This window comes from Bombina bombina, chromosome 6 (genome assembly GCF_027579735.1).
Source record: "Bombina bombina isolate aBomBom1 chromosome 6, aBomBom1.pri, whole genome shotgun sequence".
Lineage (NCBI taxonomy): Eukaryota > Metazoa > Chordata > Amphibia > Anura > Bombinatoridae > Bombina > Bombina bombina.
This window is the reverse complement of record NC_069504.1, coordinates 717,439,150-717,455,704: the sequence shown is the minus strand read 5'-3', so window position 1 is coordinate 717,455,704 and position 16,555 is coordinate 717,439,150. Positions and strand designations below refer to the sequence as shown.

The window sequence follows — 16,555 nt, the reverse complement described above, 5'->3', positions numbered from 1 at the left end:
AGCTATCGAACCTCTCCGTCTTCTCCGATGGTGCAGAGTTAATATATCCTGGATTTATCTGTCTGAGATGATTGACATACCCTGGTCTTGCATTTAAACTGTTATTTTGTTATCACAGTTTTTTTGATTTTTTTTGGCCAAGGGTTATATATTTGAAAAGTCTATTGAGAATGTGTGTTTGTTTTTTTATCTAATCTATTGTGACCTATTAGGGACAGATAAAAATGATAAATCCTCAATATAAATTGCAGGAAAAGGGTGAAATAAATAATGAAAGTATATTTAAGAGTCATTTTTGCTATACATAATTAAACATTTTGGACTAGATTACAAGTGGAACACAAACATGCAACTGATATTAAGCTCTAATGCCACTCATGTAAAATCCATACCGATTCCATTTTTGTGCTGTCATACTACAAGTCAATGGTTAATTCATATGGTGTGAGCCGTAGTATAGAGTGGGCTACACTATTCCACACTAAAACCTAAAACTCATGTTGGATAAAGCTCAAGAGAAAAGCAGTTGGAGAGCAAAAATTCCACTCAAGTAATAGAGTTTGCTATACGCTTTCCATGTTGTTGAATGCACAATGCAGCAAGTAAGGTTGCCAGTTGTTCTCCACAAAAATACTGGACAATTTGTTGGTGAGATTACACAAAACCCCCTCCCAAAGCTCTACATATGCCCCCACTCTTGATCCTATGATGCATGTTTCTCAGAAATGAGCAGCAATTTTACCCCTTGGCTGCCATTAACATGTGTTAACAAAAATAATTTGACCCTCTTACCTGACCCTCACTTCTTTCTGCTCCATATGTGTGATGCTTTTAGGCATGTGAAGCCTTTCATATTTAGCTAACATGTAGACTTTAAAAACTGGGCATTTAAGTGTCCAGTATATTTATGAAGATTTTACTGGACAGTTTGCTAAAATACTGGACTGTTCAGTTGAATACTGGAGACCTGGCAAACCTAGCAGCAAGCGATAACACTTAATTAAGTTTTCCAAAGCACTAAAAGAGAAAGAGGCAGTTTGGATTGCACATGAGCGTAACACTTACCTGACCAATTGTAATGCAAGTCCAACAGCATGTTACTACCATTTCTTATTGAAATTATTGAGGGCATTAAAAATACTTTGGTTAAACATTTTAACCAACTTATAATACCTAATGGTGCGTAACTGATTGATTGTGCAAGGCTGAATGCACAACAATGTACTGCACAATCAATTGCGCTACACTTGTAATCTAAGACTTTATGGGAAATTCAGATTTGTAATTGATAATTATTGACTAAAAAAACACCTGTGGTTGTTGTACTTACTAGGTTTCCTAATGTCATATAAAGATATTACAGTATTTTTTTTTTGTCTTCTTGCAGAATTTTTGCTACCAAATGTAATAGCTGTATGAAAACGGTGAAGCCATCTGAACTTATTATGCGTGTTCTTAGCAATGTGTACCACATTGGCTGTTTCTACTGCTGTGAGTGTGAGAAGAGGCTGGAGCGGGGGGACGAGTTTGTCCTGAAGGAAGGTCAGCTGCTGTGTCGTAGTGATTATGAGAGGGAAAAAGAAATGCTCAGTGCATTTAGCCTGACACCTGCAGGATCAGGTGGGTTCCCTTGTAGGAAGGGCAGTGCACAGAAGTTGGAATGCATATAATAATACTATATGTAACTGCAGGTGAACAGTTATATACAATCACTTTATAGTATATATAAGTCTGTCAGGATCCAGCACTCTCAATCCTCCCAACCTCCGGGGTGCACTTCAAATATAATACATAAATTTGACATCCAGGACCAATTGGTCTGAGGACGGGGGAGATCCCGAAAACGTTTATCGCTTATTAAATTGTTTACTGCAAATGGCGAGTGCCTTCCTTGATGTCAAATTTATATATATATATATATATATACAAACAGAAGCAGGGAACCAGCACTCTCTTTTTATCCTCCAGCTGCCGGGGTGCGCTTGCAAGCAATCAAATATCAGCAAAATAAAGCAGGCACTCTCCGTTTAACTTAATCGTTTAATGGTAAACGTTTTTGGGGTCTCCCCCGTCCTCAGACCACTTACAGACCTTCAATAACACATCTTAAATAACTACTTACCCTCACCGTGACAAATCGCCATCAGCCTCCCAGCTTCCGTGTAGCGCAACTGCGCATGCGCGCCCGGAACTAAGGAGAGCCGACTGGGACCAACTACCAAACACCAAAAGCAAAAGTGAAAATCCACATCACGCAGAATAATGCAGCAGTACAGACAACTAACTAAAAATAGTACTGTGATGTATACTGATATTACTACCCTATACTAGGCATACTGTAATATACACAAATCTGCCCCCCAAGCTTTATTCAAACGTTACACCTTCAAATGTTTAACATCTACTGATATCCTATATTCTAATCCATGCACAACATTATGCAAGAACATATTTCCATTTTAACATAAAGGGGATATTTTTATATTTTTATATTTACACAGAGGGGATACCAGTGCTAGATGACATTACTCTTCATGTATTAAACTCATGCCCCCAACTGGACCACTAGCACAATACCTCTTTCACAGACTCAAAGGCATTAGACCCATGTGAATGTTACTTTACCACAGAGCACCCCACACCATATCCTCTTTAATATTTGATAGGCATCCTCAGTTACACGGATGCTTAACTATACGTGGGGAACCCAGCCGTAAAGATCATCACCTGCATTAAAATTTAACTGCATATATTCAATGCAGCCATGGACGTACCCAGTCATATTAGCTTTAGCTCTCATCTTACTATGAAGGAGGCAGTGGGCATACATCCACTACAAGTTTTACAAGAAACATTGGTAGTCCAATTGGACATTCAGCCCCTTTGGGTACATAGTCTCCAGATTAAAAATCCACTGAGACTCCCGTTGTAGTAGACGCCTGCCCCTGTCACCCCCCCTAGGATTGCGTGGAACGTGGTCTATGATGATATATCGAAGGTCAGATACAGTATGACCACTGGTACTGAAGTGGCGAGCCACCGGTTGATCTGAATCACCATCCTTAATTGCCAGCCGAATCGCTGACCGGTGGTTCGCCATCCTCGTCCTGAGATCATCCTGGGTCTTACCCACGTAAAATTTACCACACGGACAGTGTAGTAAATAAACAATATACGTGGTTGTGCAAGTCACCCTATGCAGGATTTGATATTTTTTATTAGACCATGGATGTTGAAATGTGCTACTCTGGGTTAACCCACCACAGGGGCAGGCGTCTACTACAACGGGAGTCTCAGTGGATTTTTAATCTGGAGACTATGTACCCAAAGGGGCTGAATGTCCAAATGGACTACCAATGTTTCTTGTAAAACTTGTAGTGGATGTATGCCCACTGCCTCCTTCATAGTAAGATGAGAGCTAAAGCTAATATGACTGGGTACGTCCATGGCTGCATTGAATATATGCAGTTAAATTTTAATGCAGGTGATGATCTTTACGGCTGGGTTCCCCACGTATAGTTAAGCATCCGTGTAACTGAGGATGCCTATCAAATATTAAAGTGGATATGGTGTGGGGTGCTCTGTGGTAAAGTAACATTCACATGGGTCTAATGCCTTTGAGTCTGTGAAAGAGGTATTGTGCTAGTGGTCCAGTTGGGGGCATGAGTTTAATACATGAAGAGTAATGTCATCTAGCACTGGTATCCCCTCTGTGTAAATATAAAAATATAAAAATATCCCCTTTATGTTAAAATGGAAATATGTTCTTGCATAATGTTGTGCATGGATTAGAATATAGGATATCAGTAGATGTTAAACATTTGAAGGTGTAACGTTTGAATAAAGCTTGGGGGGCAGATTTGTGTATATTACAGTATGCCTAGTATAGGGTAGTAATATCAGTATACATCACAGTACTATTTTTAGTTAGTTGTCTGTACTGCTGCATTATTCTGCGTGATGTGGATTTTCACTTTTGCTTTTGGTGTTTGGTAGTTGGTCCCAGTCGGCTCTCCTTAGTTCCGGGCGCGCATGCGCAGTTGCGCTACACGGAAGCTGGGAGGCTGATGGCGATTTGTCACGGTGAGGGTAAGTAGTTATTTAAGATGTGTGTTATTGAAGGTCTGTAAGTGGTCTGAGGACGGGGGAGACCCCGAAAACGTTTACCATTAAACGATTAAGTTAAACGGAGAGTGCCTGCTTTATTTTGCTGATATATATATATATATATATAAATATATATATATATATATATATAGATAACGGCATAGGTGCACTCTCACAAACAAAAAGTTCAAGTTCCAGGATGCTAGAAAACAATCAATATCACGGACAAAAATCTGCACTCACTGGATTTAAATGTGAAAACAATCTTCCTTATTAATTACATGCAATAACTAAGGATTGTTTTCACATGTAAATCCAGTGCAGTGCAGTGCAGATTTTTATATATATATATATGATATGATATGTGTATATATATATATATATATATATATATATATACAATCATGGCCAAAAATATTGGCACCCCTGCATTTCTGTTGCAGTTACAATTGTTTAGGTATTCTCATGTTTATTTATTTTGTTTGTATTGGTATGATACAAAAAAGTGGAGGAAAAAAGCCAAATCTGACATATTCCAAAAACAGACTGGACAAAATTATTGGCACCTTCTCATTATTGCATTCCAAAAGGCCTATTTATGAAATGTCTGTCGGACCCGGTCCGACAGACATCGCTGAATGCGGAGAGCAATACGCTCTCTGTATTCAGCATTGCACCAGCAGCAGGCACAGGGTACAAATGTGTCAGCTTGCACTATACGTCGCCATCTGAATGAAAAGGGACGCTATGGTAAAAGACCCAGGAGGACCCCACGGCTGACACAGAAACATAAAAAAGCCAGATTGTAGTTTGCCAATACTTACCTGAGGAAGCCAAAATCATTTTAGAAGAATGATGGGCTTTACTGTTTTCAGAAAAAGAAATGAGGCTTTTAAAGAAAGGAATACAGTCCCTACAGTCAAACATGGTGGAGGTTTACTGATTTTTTTGGGGTTGCTTTGCTGATTCAGGTACTGGATGTCTTGACTGTGTGCATGGCATTATGAAATCTGAAGACTACCAAAGAATTATGCGGTGCAATGTAGGGCCCAGTGTCAGAAAATTGGGTCTCCATCAGAGGTCATGGATCTTACAGCAGGACAATGACCCAAAGCACACTTTAAAAAGCACCCAGAAATGGTTTAAGACAAAGCGCTGGAGAGTACTGAACTGGCCAGGAATGAGTCCAGATCTCAATCCCATAGAGCACCTGTGGACAGCAGTTGGGAAAAGGAACTCTTCCAATCTGAGAGACCTGGAGCAGTTGGCGAAACAAAAGTGGTCCAAAATTCCAGTAGAGAGGTGTAAGAAACTCATTGATGGTTAAAGGAAGCGATTGATTTCAATTATTTTTTCCAAGGGGTGTGCTACCAAATTTTGTCCAGTCCATTTTTGAGTTTTGCATGGAATGTGTCTGATTTGGCTTTTTAATTCTCCTTTTTTTGTGTCATACCAATACAAACAAAAGAAATAAACATGAGAATGCCTAAACATTTGTAATTGCAACAAATTTCTGGGCAAAGTGGTGCTTTATCTGACAGAAATGCAGGAGTGCCTATATTTTTGGCCATGACTGTATATATATATATATATATATATATATATATATATATAGGTATATACAGTATATATATATATTGCACCAAACTACCATCATATATATATATATATATAAATATGTATTTATGAATAAATCGAACATATTCTACTATGTGAAGAACATTGGAATGTGAACTATTCCTATTTTCATGTCGTCTTAGCACACTTGAGAATATGCGATTGTGTTTGCGCACGAGTAGGGTATTAGGATTTTTTCCATTTGTTTTTCTCCATTGTCTTCTATGGGGAAATACGTTAATCCGATTGCAATATTCGAAGTTCGGCTTTTTTGCGCACATCGGGTTAGGCATGCGTGCGCAAACTTTTCACTTTCAACTTGTAATATGAGCGCTACCCGAAGCACACAAAAAGCTTACTTCTAGCAGAGTTAGTGCGGGAGCGGTGAATATCGCTCCACTTGTAATCTGGCCCAAAATGAGTAATTAGATCTCAGAAGAAGCAGCAGCTATGTTATTAGCAGATGCATAGCTCAGTGGGAGTCTAGGTTTTTTTATTATACAAATATGTTTGAGTTCTATTACACCTTTTACTACAAGCAAACACTATATGCAAAAGTGAAAAGCCAGCTATGGATATTATGTATACTTCAGGTAGCAAAATATGTTTAATGAGAGGTGTAGAGATGCTTAATATTTAAATTAAGAAACGCCAAAAAGGATTACCATTCAAGGTGCTTAATAATTAATTTAAGAAATGCCACACCATAGAAAAGGATTACCAATCAAGACAACAGAATTTCTAGGGAAAAAAAACAGATCCTGACTAAAGGTTTTTAATTCACTATCCTTTTATCACAGTTAAGAGTGAGGATGAGGACGGGAGTCACCCAATTGGAAAAGGAAGTGAGGACAGCAAAGACCTCAAAAGGTCAAAGCGACCAAGGACAATATTAACAACACAGCAGCGAAGAGCCTTCAAAGCATCATTTGAAGTGTCTTCTAAGCCATGTAGAAAGGTAATATTTTGGATATGCTTCACAAATAACTAATAATAATACAAAAATAAAATGAAAGTTGATTTTACATAAACAGGTACTGAAATTTGCATTTTCAAATGCTAGAGTAAACCTTACGGTACAATTTCAATACATTAAATATTATGCTGCTGGGATAACAAGTAATTGGATAAAAATTAAAGGCAAGTGTTTGATAAGAGTTCATTGTATCCTCATTGGGAAGTTGGGTTCTGCTACACCCTTTAATGGGAATTTATAGACTACACTATCTCACGTATTCTGCCCTAATTATGTAAAACATGAGATGTTATATTTCACACATAGTTTAAAGAAATTTTAACGTAGTTTAATATGCATAGTAGTGCATAGTATGTATCTGTAATTAAACACTATATTACACTGACATTACATAGTATGTATCCATAATTAAGCACTACATTACACTAAGACATTACATAGTATGTATACGTTTTATTAAGCACTACATTACACTAAGAAATTACATAGTATATATCAGTAATTAAGCAATACATTACACTAAGACATTCCATAGTATATATCAGTAATTAAGCACTACATTACACTAAGAAATTACATAGTATATATCAGTAATTAAGCAATACATTACACTAAGACATTGTATAGTATATATCCGTAATTAAGCACTACATTACACTAAGACATTACATAGTATGTATCCGTAATTAAAGGGACAGTCAACACCCGATGTAACATAAGGCCATACCTTAGATCTGGAATAGAAAATGCAGCTACACCGCATCGATGTTGATGAACTCTAACGGTATTGGAGTAATCACCGAAAATACATAGCTTTATTACTTGAAAATATAGCCGCCAAACTCCCCCCACTATTACGTATGAACCTTCTTTTTAATTGAATCCTCCAATCGCAATGAAATCCTCGGTCGGTTTGCGAGTGTGCAGAAGATAATGCGCATGCGCATTATCAAAACAGAACCATCACCCTTTGAAAAATGAATGAGCATATTAAAACATTAGAGAAGGGGATGAAGGAGGAGGGGTAAGAGTTTGGCGGCTATATCTTCATGGAATAAACCTATGTATTTTCGTTGATTACTCCAATACCGTTAGAGCTCATCGACATGAGATGCGGTGTAGCTGCATCTTCTATTCCTGATCTAAGGTATGGCCTTAAGTTACATCGGGTGTTGACTGTCCCTTTAAGCAATACATTACACTAAGACATTACATAGTATATATCAGTAATTAAGCATTACATTACACTAGGACATTACATAGTATATATCAGTAATTAAGCATTATATTACACTAGGACATTACATAGTATATATCAGTAATTAAGCATTACCTTACACTAGGACATTACATAGTATATATCAGTAATTAAGCATTACATTATACTAAGACATTACATAGTATATATCAGTAATTAAAGGGACAGTCTAGGCCAAAATAACCTTTCATGATTCAGATAGAGCATGTAATTTTAAACAATTTTCCAATTTACTTTTATCACCAATTTTGCTTTGTTCTCTTGGTATTCTTAGTTGAAAGCTTAACCTAGGAGGTTCATATGCTAATTTCTTAGACCTTGAAGCCCACCTCTTTCAGATTGCATTTTAACAGTTTTTCACCACTAGAGGGTGTTAGTTCACGTATTTCATATAGATAACACTGTGCTTGTGCACGTGAAGTTATCTGGGAGCCATCACTGATTGGCTAGACGGCAAGTCTGTCAAAAGAACTGAAAAAAGGGGCAGTTTGCAGAGGCTTAGATACAAGATAATCACAGAGGTTAAAAGTATATTATTATAACTGTGTTGGTTATGCAAAACTGGGGACTGGGTAATAAAGGGATTATCTATCTTTTAAAACAATAAAAATTCTGGTGTAGACTGTCCCTTTAAGCACTACATTACACTAAGACAATGCATAATATGTATCCGTAATTAAGCAATACATTACACTAAGACATTACATAGTATATATCAGTAATTAAGCACTACATTACAAAAATATCTCTATTAAAACTTTCATTTTGTTGGTAAAATTGGCATTGTTTTTTAAGCCATGAACAGACCCTTTAAAAAGCCACCTGATTTTTGTTTTATCATATCTCCTTTATTGTTGTCATTTAGGAGCAGATTGAAATGAACTCCTTCAATGATAAAGCAGTCACTGTGTAAAATGTTGTTAAATTGTAGTTCTAAATCTTTCATTATCAACTCCTACAAGCTACACTTCCCCAAAACTTTCACTTCCCTATTAATGTCCCTCCGCTGAACTCTTCCCATCCCTGCCCTCAACTGTGCAACTTCTTTCCTCTTGCCAACCTCCAGATTAACCCTACTCTGTCACACCAAATACAATAAAAAAATTTTTTTAGAAGTATACATTTTTTTTTGGGGAATTACACTTACAGCATGTAAGTAAAACAAATGCTAGTTCCCATTTTGCTAAAGGACTTGTGATGTCACAGCAACCCAGTTCAGCAGTTTTCCTGGAAACTAGCTATTGCTTTTAATTAAATGTGGCCAATAGCTGAAATCTCCAGCACATCAGCATCATCTCAGGTAAACTTTTAACATTGATGATGTAACATACAACTTGGCTTAAAGGGACACTGTACCCAAAAATTTTCTTTTGTGACTCAGATTGAGCATGAAATTTTAAGCAACTTTCTAATTTACTCCAGTATTATCAAATTTTCTTCATTCTCTTGGTATCTTTATTTGAAATGCAAGAATGTAAGTTTAGATGCCGGCCCATTTTTGATGAACAACCTGGGTTGTCCTTGCTGATTGGTGGATAAATTCATCCACCAATAAAAAAGTGCTGTCCAGAGTACTGAAACCAAAAACAAAAGCTTAGATGCCTTCTTTTTCAAATAATGATAGCAAGAGAGTAAATTAGAAAGTTGCTTAAAATTGCATGCTCTTTCTGAATTACAAAAGAAAAAATTTGGGTTCAGTGTCCCTTTAAATGGAGAGTCTAGTCAAAATTAACCTTTTATTATTCAGATAGGACTTGTAATTTTAATCAACTTTCAAATGTACTTTTGTCATCAAATTTGCTTTGTTCTCTTGGTATTCCTATTTGAAACAAAACCTAGTTAGGCCCATATGCTAATTTCTAAGCCCTTGAGGGCTGCCTTTTATCAAATGTTTTTTAAATTCCTTTTTACAACAAGAGACTGATAAGTTCATGTGGGTCATATAGATAACACTGTTAATGCACAGAAAGTTATTTAAGAGTTAGCACAAGACAATACTAAACGCAAGTCAATAGATAATAAACAGCCACAGTCATGTGATCAGGGGACTGGAAGAAGGTTCTTAGATACAAAGTAATCACAGAGGTAAAAAGTATATTAATATAACTGTTGGTTGTGCAAAACTGGGGAATGGGTAATAAAGGGATTATCTATCTTTTAAAACAATAAAAATTCTATTGTAGACTGTCCCTTTAACACGTCAAAAGTGATTATTTTTATTTGCATCATACAACACTATACATAGGAATATTGATTTTGATGCTTTAATTACAGTTTTCATGGTAGCAGGAAAACTGTCTGTAGCATGTGATCTTTCAGAATATAAGTTTTTTTATCGTCATTTACCATATAACAAACAGGTTGTAACATACCTAAAGTGCTAATTCTTTTTTTATGTAATACAATAATGCTTTAATACCCTACACCATACTTTACATGCCTAAAGTGCTTATTCTGTCTTGTTTTTACAAATGTATACTAAGGAATATTGATTTTGTCAGCCTTTTCTCCACATTTAATTGAAAGCACAAGACTGCTGTGACATCACAAGTCCTTTAGCAAAATATGAACTAGCATTTATTTTGTGACAGTGTTTTGTCACATGCTGTAAATGTAATTCCAAAAAAAAATGTACTTCCAAAAGAAAAAATTGTATTGTACTTCCAAAAAAAAAAAAAAAGACTCACCCACACTTGGCTTTTTGACAGCAATCTTATTCCATATACATTTTTTTCTTTTTACTATATTGTAAAATATTTAATAATTTTTTTTTTTTAAAAGGTTCGAGAAACACTTGCTGCAGAGACTGGTCTGACTGTGCGTGTTGTACAAGTCTGGTTCCAAAATCAACGAGCCAAGGTACTTATGTTACCCCTGCAATGTAAAACAGCTAAAACACATTTACTATACTCATAATTATAAAAAGAGATTTTTTTTTCTATTTAATTTCATGTAACCTCACTAAACGTGCAAGATTATATTTTTCATATTTTAGTGTCTAAAACACTATAAATTTTATTTTTGAAAGATTGCAGTATTCCTGTCTTTTTATTCCACAAATGCTAATGTTGGGCTTAGCCATTAAAGAACATTTGAAAATGTTAAAAAAAATAAATCTTTATTTTAAAATATTATTAGGCAAATGTGTTACCATTTTAATTAATAAATTGCTTAAAATTTTTCACTCAATCAACTATGATTAGACATTTTAAATTATATTACCTCTCACAAGCTTCTGATTAATTGTATTTCCAATTTTTCTACTGAACTGAATTCAAATGTGAGAAAATGTATTGTTATACAGATAACACAATAAAGATCTGAACATTGTTTATGTTTGTATGTTTATGCAATACATTGAAATTGAGTATTAAAATTATTTTTATTTTTTTTAAAAAAGCTCTTGAAATACAGACACTCCCTATTCAAATAGTACTTCGGCAAAAATAACTCTCTCATATCCAGTCATGTCTGCAGTAAGTTCCCAGAGGAGTGCATTGTTGCAATAAACAATATGGGCTTTCATTTTTGTACACCTTTACATATTGTATTACATTATTATTTTTTAAAAAAAGCATCAGAAGTGTCTCACACATACAAATCTGCACCTAGGTACTCAACAAAAGACACACTCAAAAAAGTACCTCTATATGGCACTGTATCTTCATCAGAGTACCCTATGACACCAATCACAGATATTCCATTAGAATGGATTGAAGAGGGGAGAGGTGGGAGAGAGGGAGGCCAGTTAGTAGGTTATTACAGTAGTCAAGTCGGGAAATTACCGGGGAGTGGATTAGCTGTTTAGTAGTTTAAGCACTCAGAAATGGATGAATTTTAGAGATATTGCGTAGGTGGTTGCGACAGGATTAAGAGAGCAATTGGATGTGGGGTATGAAGGACAGATTGGAGTCAAGTGTAACTCCTAGGCAGCAGACTTGGGGTGATGGGGAGATAGTGGTGTCACCAACAGTGATTGAAAAGTTAGAAATTGGGGTAGAATTAGAGGGGGGATTAGAAGGAGCTCAATCTTGGACATGTTGATTTTTAGGTGGCGAGAGGCCATCCAAGAAGAAATGCAAGATAAGCAGACACTGATGTGAGAAAGGACAGAAGGAGAGAGTGCAGGGGTAGATAGGTAGATCTGAGTATCATCAGCATAGAGGTTATAGTTGAAGCCATAGCTGTTGATGAATTTACCCAGTAAAGAAGTGTAAATAGAGAAGAGTAGAGGAACCAGGACAGAGCCTTGAGGTACTCCAACAGACAGAGGCAATGGATAGGAGGAGTCGCCAGCAAACGGGACAAAAAAGGACCTATTAGAGAAATAAGAGGGGATCCAGGAGAGGGCAGTGTCAGAGAGCCCAAGGTAGCTGAGAGTCCGTAGGAGAAGGGGATAGTCAACAGTGTCAAAGGCAGCAGACAGGTCAAGTAAGATAAGTATTGAGTAGTGGCCGCTGTTTTTAGCAGAAAGAAGATTGTTAGTAACCTTGGTGAGGGCAGTCTCAGTTGAGTGTTGGGGACGGAAGCCAGATTGCAAGAGGTCAAGCAATGAGTTGGAGGACAAGAAGTAGTTAGGCCATCGAAAACTAGTTTTTCCAGGACTTTTGAAGCTAGCGGAAGCAGTGATATGGGGCGGTAGTTTGCAGAGGAATTGGGGTCGAGGGAGGGTTTATTCTTGCAGGCTCATTCTTGCAGAAAAAATAAAAATAATGTCTGCAAAATTAGAAATGAATACAAGTTTAATTGTACCACTTTGTGATTGTCAGTATATTTATGAAAATCTTAGCAGTGCTATCCAAATAATATATATAAGTTTATGGCAGGGTTATAAACACAATACAAAGAAATAGAAACCCTTATCAACCATGCACCTACTAGACCATACAATTAATATAAATATCTGAATTCTTTTATTTAGTTAATATCCATAAACATATTGAACTATATTTGCAATAAAAGGAAACTAAATAAAAGTTTATATGCGTTAGAACCAACTCTTAAGATATGCTATTCTTCTTACAAAACCCAGAACAATATACCTTCACAATTCAGCCTTATTTATTTAACACAATGGGACTAAAAACCTTTAACATCCAAGCAATACAATTCTAAACAGTGTTTATAAAACAATAGGATAAAATATATATTCTGCTATTTAACTGCAATTTATCCTAATACAAAATTAACCGACAATATCAGAACTTGTATAGATGAGTTACTTAGCCAATTCAGACACAGATTTGAACAATACCTAGGCTTATAACTACCAATTTAAAATACAATATACTTCACCAATTTTGAACCAATTCGTAGCGGTCTTTAGGTCATCTCATTTGAAAGAAGGTTTTTGCACAAATCAAGGATAAGTTTTAAGCTCCTTGCTGAAGTGAACTTTTTTTTTTTCAGGTATATCGCAGCCAAAATCAGATCACTAATTTTCAACAAGTTACAGACAACTCTCTCTTGTGCATTCAACACTCCCATTATATAATCATTGATGACATCATGTGGGTGGCACTACGGGAGCTGACCTTCCCATTGGTTATCTGGGAAGTCTAAATCGGATTGGCCCTTGGAAATTTCATTTTTAACAGCCAGAAAGAACCTTCTGGCTGTAGTTCTCGCAACATAACACCAGGTGGCAGCATACAGTACAACATAGCAATACAATACAGCATTTCTGACATTTTTAAGCAAGTTAATTTTTTTTTTTTTTTTATAAAATGGTTATTTAATCAGATTACACTCTCTGCATTAATCATATATAACCCCAATTACAGATGGTTAATATTAGGTTATTTTTTTTTTTTTTATTCTGATACCAAATATGTTATATTATTAACATTTTATTATATCAAGGCAATTTAATACTGCTAATTAGTAGCTTAAAATGCATTACAATTTTATCGGTATCCTGGCATTTATATGTGAATAATAGCTTATTTTTAATTCAGTATTGTACTGTATTCCAAGTGAATCCTGTCTATGTAGATCTGAAATAAGAAAATAAATGTTAATAATCACTTCTCTTCAGGTCCATAAACATCTATTCATGTTTTTAAACACACAGAGGCTAAGTAAGATCTTTTATGTTTTCAAAACATATAAATATATATACACATATATATATATACACACATATATATATATATATATATATACACACATACATGCACATTCACTTCTATGTAGATTTGAGATTATCTGTCTGAAAAATATAAACAAAACAGAATTTATTACACATTTTTGACTGATTAAAACAGTTACCTCCCAAGCTTAGCAAATACCCATGTAATAATAATATAGAATTAGACAATTTCCCAAATTTCTATATTTAATACATTCTGGGGCATGTATTTAAACAGAGAGAGAAAAAAAAATGTTTATTTGCTGTCTGCTTACGTGAACTTCCAGAGTCATACCTCAGCATCTGTCTTTGTTTTCTCTGTGTTATTTTAATCACCACATCTGGTATTATCAGCCACATAGCCTGAGTCATTCAAAACAAATTTGTGCTAATTATCAGTTCCCCTTGAAAAATGTTTGCAGTTCTCACATTTCTTCAGACGGATCGGCATTTCTCTTGGAGGAAATCCATATATATGGGCCTGTGTCCTGTTCTATGTATCAAAATGCTGCCTTTTACACAGCAGGAGGGGGCTTCAAAGGTTATGCTCAAGCCTTTGGAGACATCCTGTCTGCATACTAAATGGGGGAAGAGCTGAACATGATTGAAGTCAGTTTGTCTGAGAGGAATGAATCATTTTTTCTTTTTCTGATCAGTGAAATGTCTGATCAAAAATACAGATTTATTAATCTGGAGATATATGATTAAAATATATATATTTATTAACCTCACATATACCATGACATAATCCCCCTTCCAATTTTTAATAGATGTAGGACACATGTATTTAAATTGGTCTAAAGTCAATGGTATTTGATGAGGATCAACCGTATACCTCATAGACAGTCTCTTATGAAGAAAGTTTGTTATTTTGAGCTTTCATGTTTATCAGTTAGGCATCTTTAAATTACAGTATGTCTTTAGTGCATTTGGGGATATGACACTTCATTCTCCCTCTATGACTTGTAGTTGGGACCTGGGATGACATGCCCGCAGTTGATTTATATGTACCCATTTATCTATGAAAACTTCATTTTTGGGGATCCGTATTTTATAGGCCACTGGAGATATTTTGTCAGTAATGACGAAAGGACCTTTCCATGAGGGAAGAAATTTCTTCTCCCTAACCTGATCTCTTCCAAAGTTATAAAGATAAACGTTATCATTTATTTCATATTCCTTTTTGGATGTTTTGAGATCATAATAGGTTTTAGTGGCAGTTGCGGCTCTTTCTAAATTCCTTTGAGCAAATGCAAAGGCATATTGCAGGTGTTTTCTTAAGTTCTCCACATATTGATGTGTATTAGCAGCGTTTATCAAGTTTTGGTCTGATGTACGGTATAGCAGATGCTGAGGTAGAACCATTCTTCTACCAGTCATCAGTTCAAAAGGTGACATCTTGGTAGCACTACTTGGAGTTGCTCTTAATGCCATTAAGACTAGAGGTAGTTTTACATCCCAGTCTTTACCTGTTTCACTCACAAACTTTTTGAGGATTTTAACAATGGACTGGTTGTAACGCTCTACACCACCACTTGAGGCAGCTCTATAAGCAATATGGAGCTTTCTTTTAACCCCTAGTATTTTCCACATTTTTGTCACCACTTCGCTAGTGAAGTGGGTCCCCCGATCTGACTCGATTCTTTGGGGCAGACCAAATCTGGAAAATACATGGTTGATGAGCAATGCTGCACATGTTTCAGCACTATTGTTAGGTGCACTAATGCACTCTACCCATTTAGTGAACAGGCATGTCACTGTTAACATGTACTTGTTACCTCTTGATGACCTTGTTACCGGACCAATAAAATCAATTTGTATATCTGACCATGGCATTACCATCCCCCTTTTCTGCAATGGCGCTCTATGCGTTGGTGCAGTGGGTTGGAACTGTGGACAGATTAAACACCCTTGACAGTAGGTTTGAACATCTTTCAACATGTGTGGCCAAAAAGCGTAGTCACGCAATATTTCGTACGTGAGTTTGGCACCGCGATGACCAGATGTGGGAGCATCATGGGCATGTTGAAGCATTAGACCTCTGAACTTGGTGGGTACTACCCACTGTTGGATGCCAGTTTTGGAGGTTCTAATTAACAAACCATCCTGTAATTTGAATTGTGATTTAGATTTTATTAAGATTCTCAGATCTTCTTTGCCAATACAATCATCTTTTGAGATGGGGTTGCTTTCAGGATCTTCTATGTGTTTATAGAAGATGCCTACAATGGGGTCTTCTTTTTGACTAGTGATCAGGTCCTCACTAGGAGAATCCTGACTCCATTGTACCAAGTTAGGCTCACTCTGTTGTTTTGCCTGGTTTCTGGTAATGGCTTCTACCTGAATTGCACCCATTAAGTGTTCAATATTAAGGAGTTCTCCAGTTATGGCTCCTTGTTTGGCTAATGAGTCCGCAAGGTCATTGCCTTCCTTATCAGGACCTAAAACTCTGGAATGACCCTTGGTC

General features: G+C 36.1%; 1 protein-coding gene across 1 annotated transcript in view; it reads left to right on the top strand.

The window, feature by feature from the left end:
• The window catches only part of LOC128663533 (LIM/homeobox protein LMX-1.2-like), a 132,033-nt gene that overhangs the window by 91,906 nt on the left and 23,572 nt on the right, over window positions 1-16,555 (top strand). The window contains exons 3-5 of the mRNA XM_053717906.1: window positions 1,388-1,620; window positions 6,525-6,682; window positions 10,740-10,817. Of these exons, the coding sequence (XP_053573881.1) occupies window positions 1,388-1,620; window positions 6,525-6,682; window positions 10,740-10,817 (469 nt within the window). The remainder of the gene's footprint in view (window positions 1-1,387; window positions 1,621-6,524; window positions 6,683-10,739; window positions 10,818-16,555) is intronic.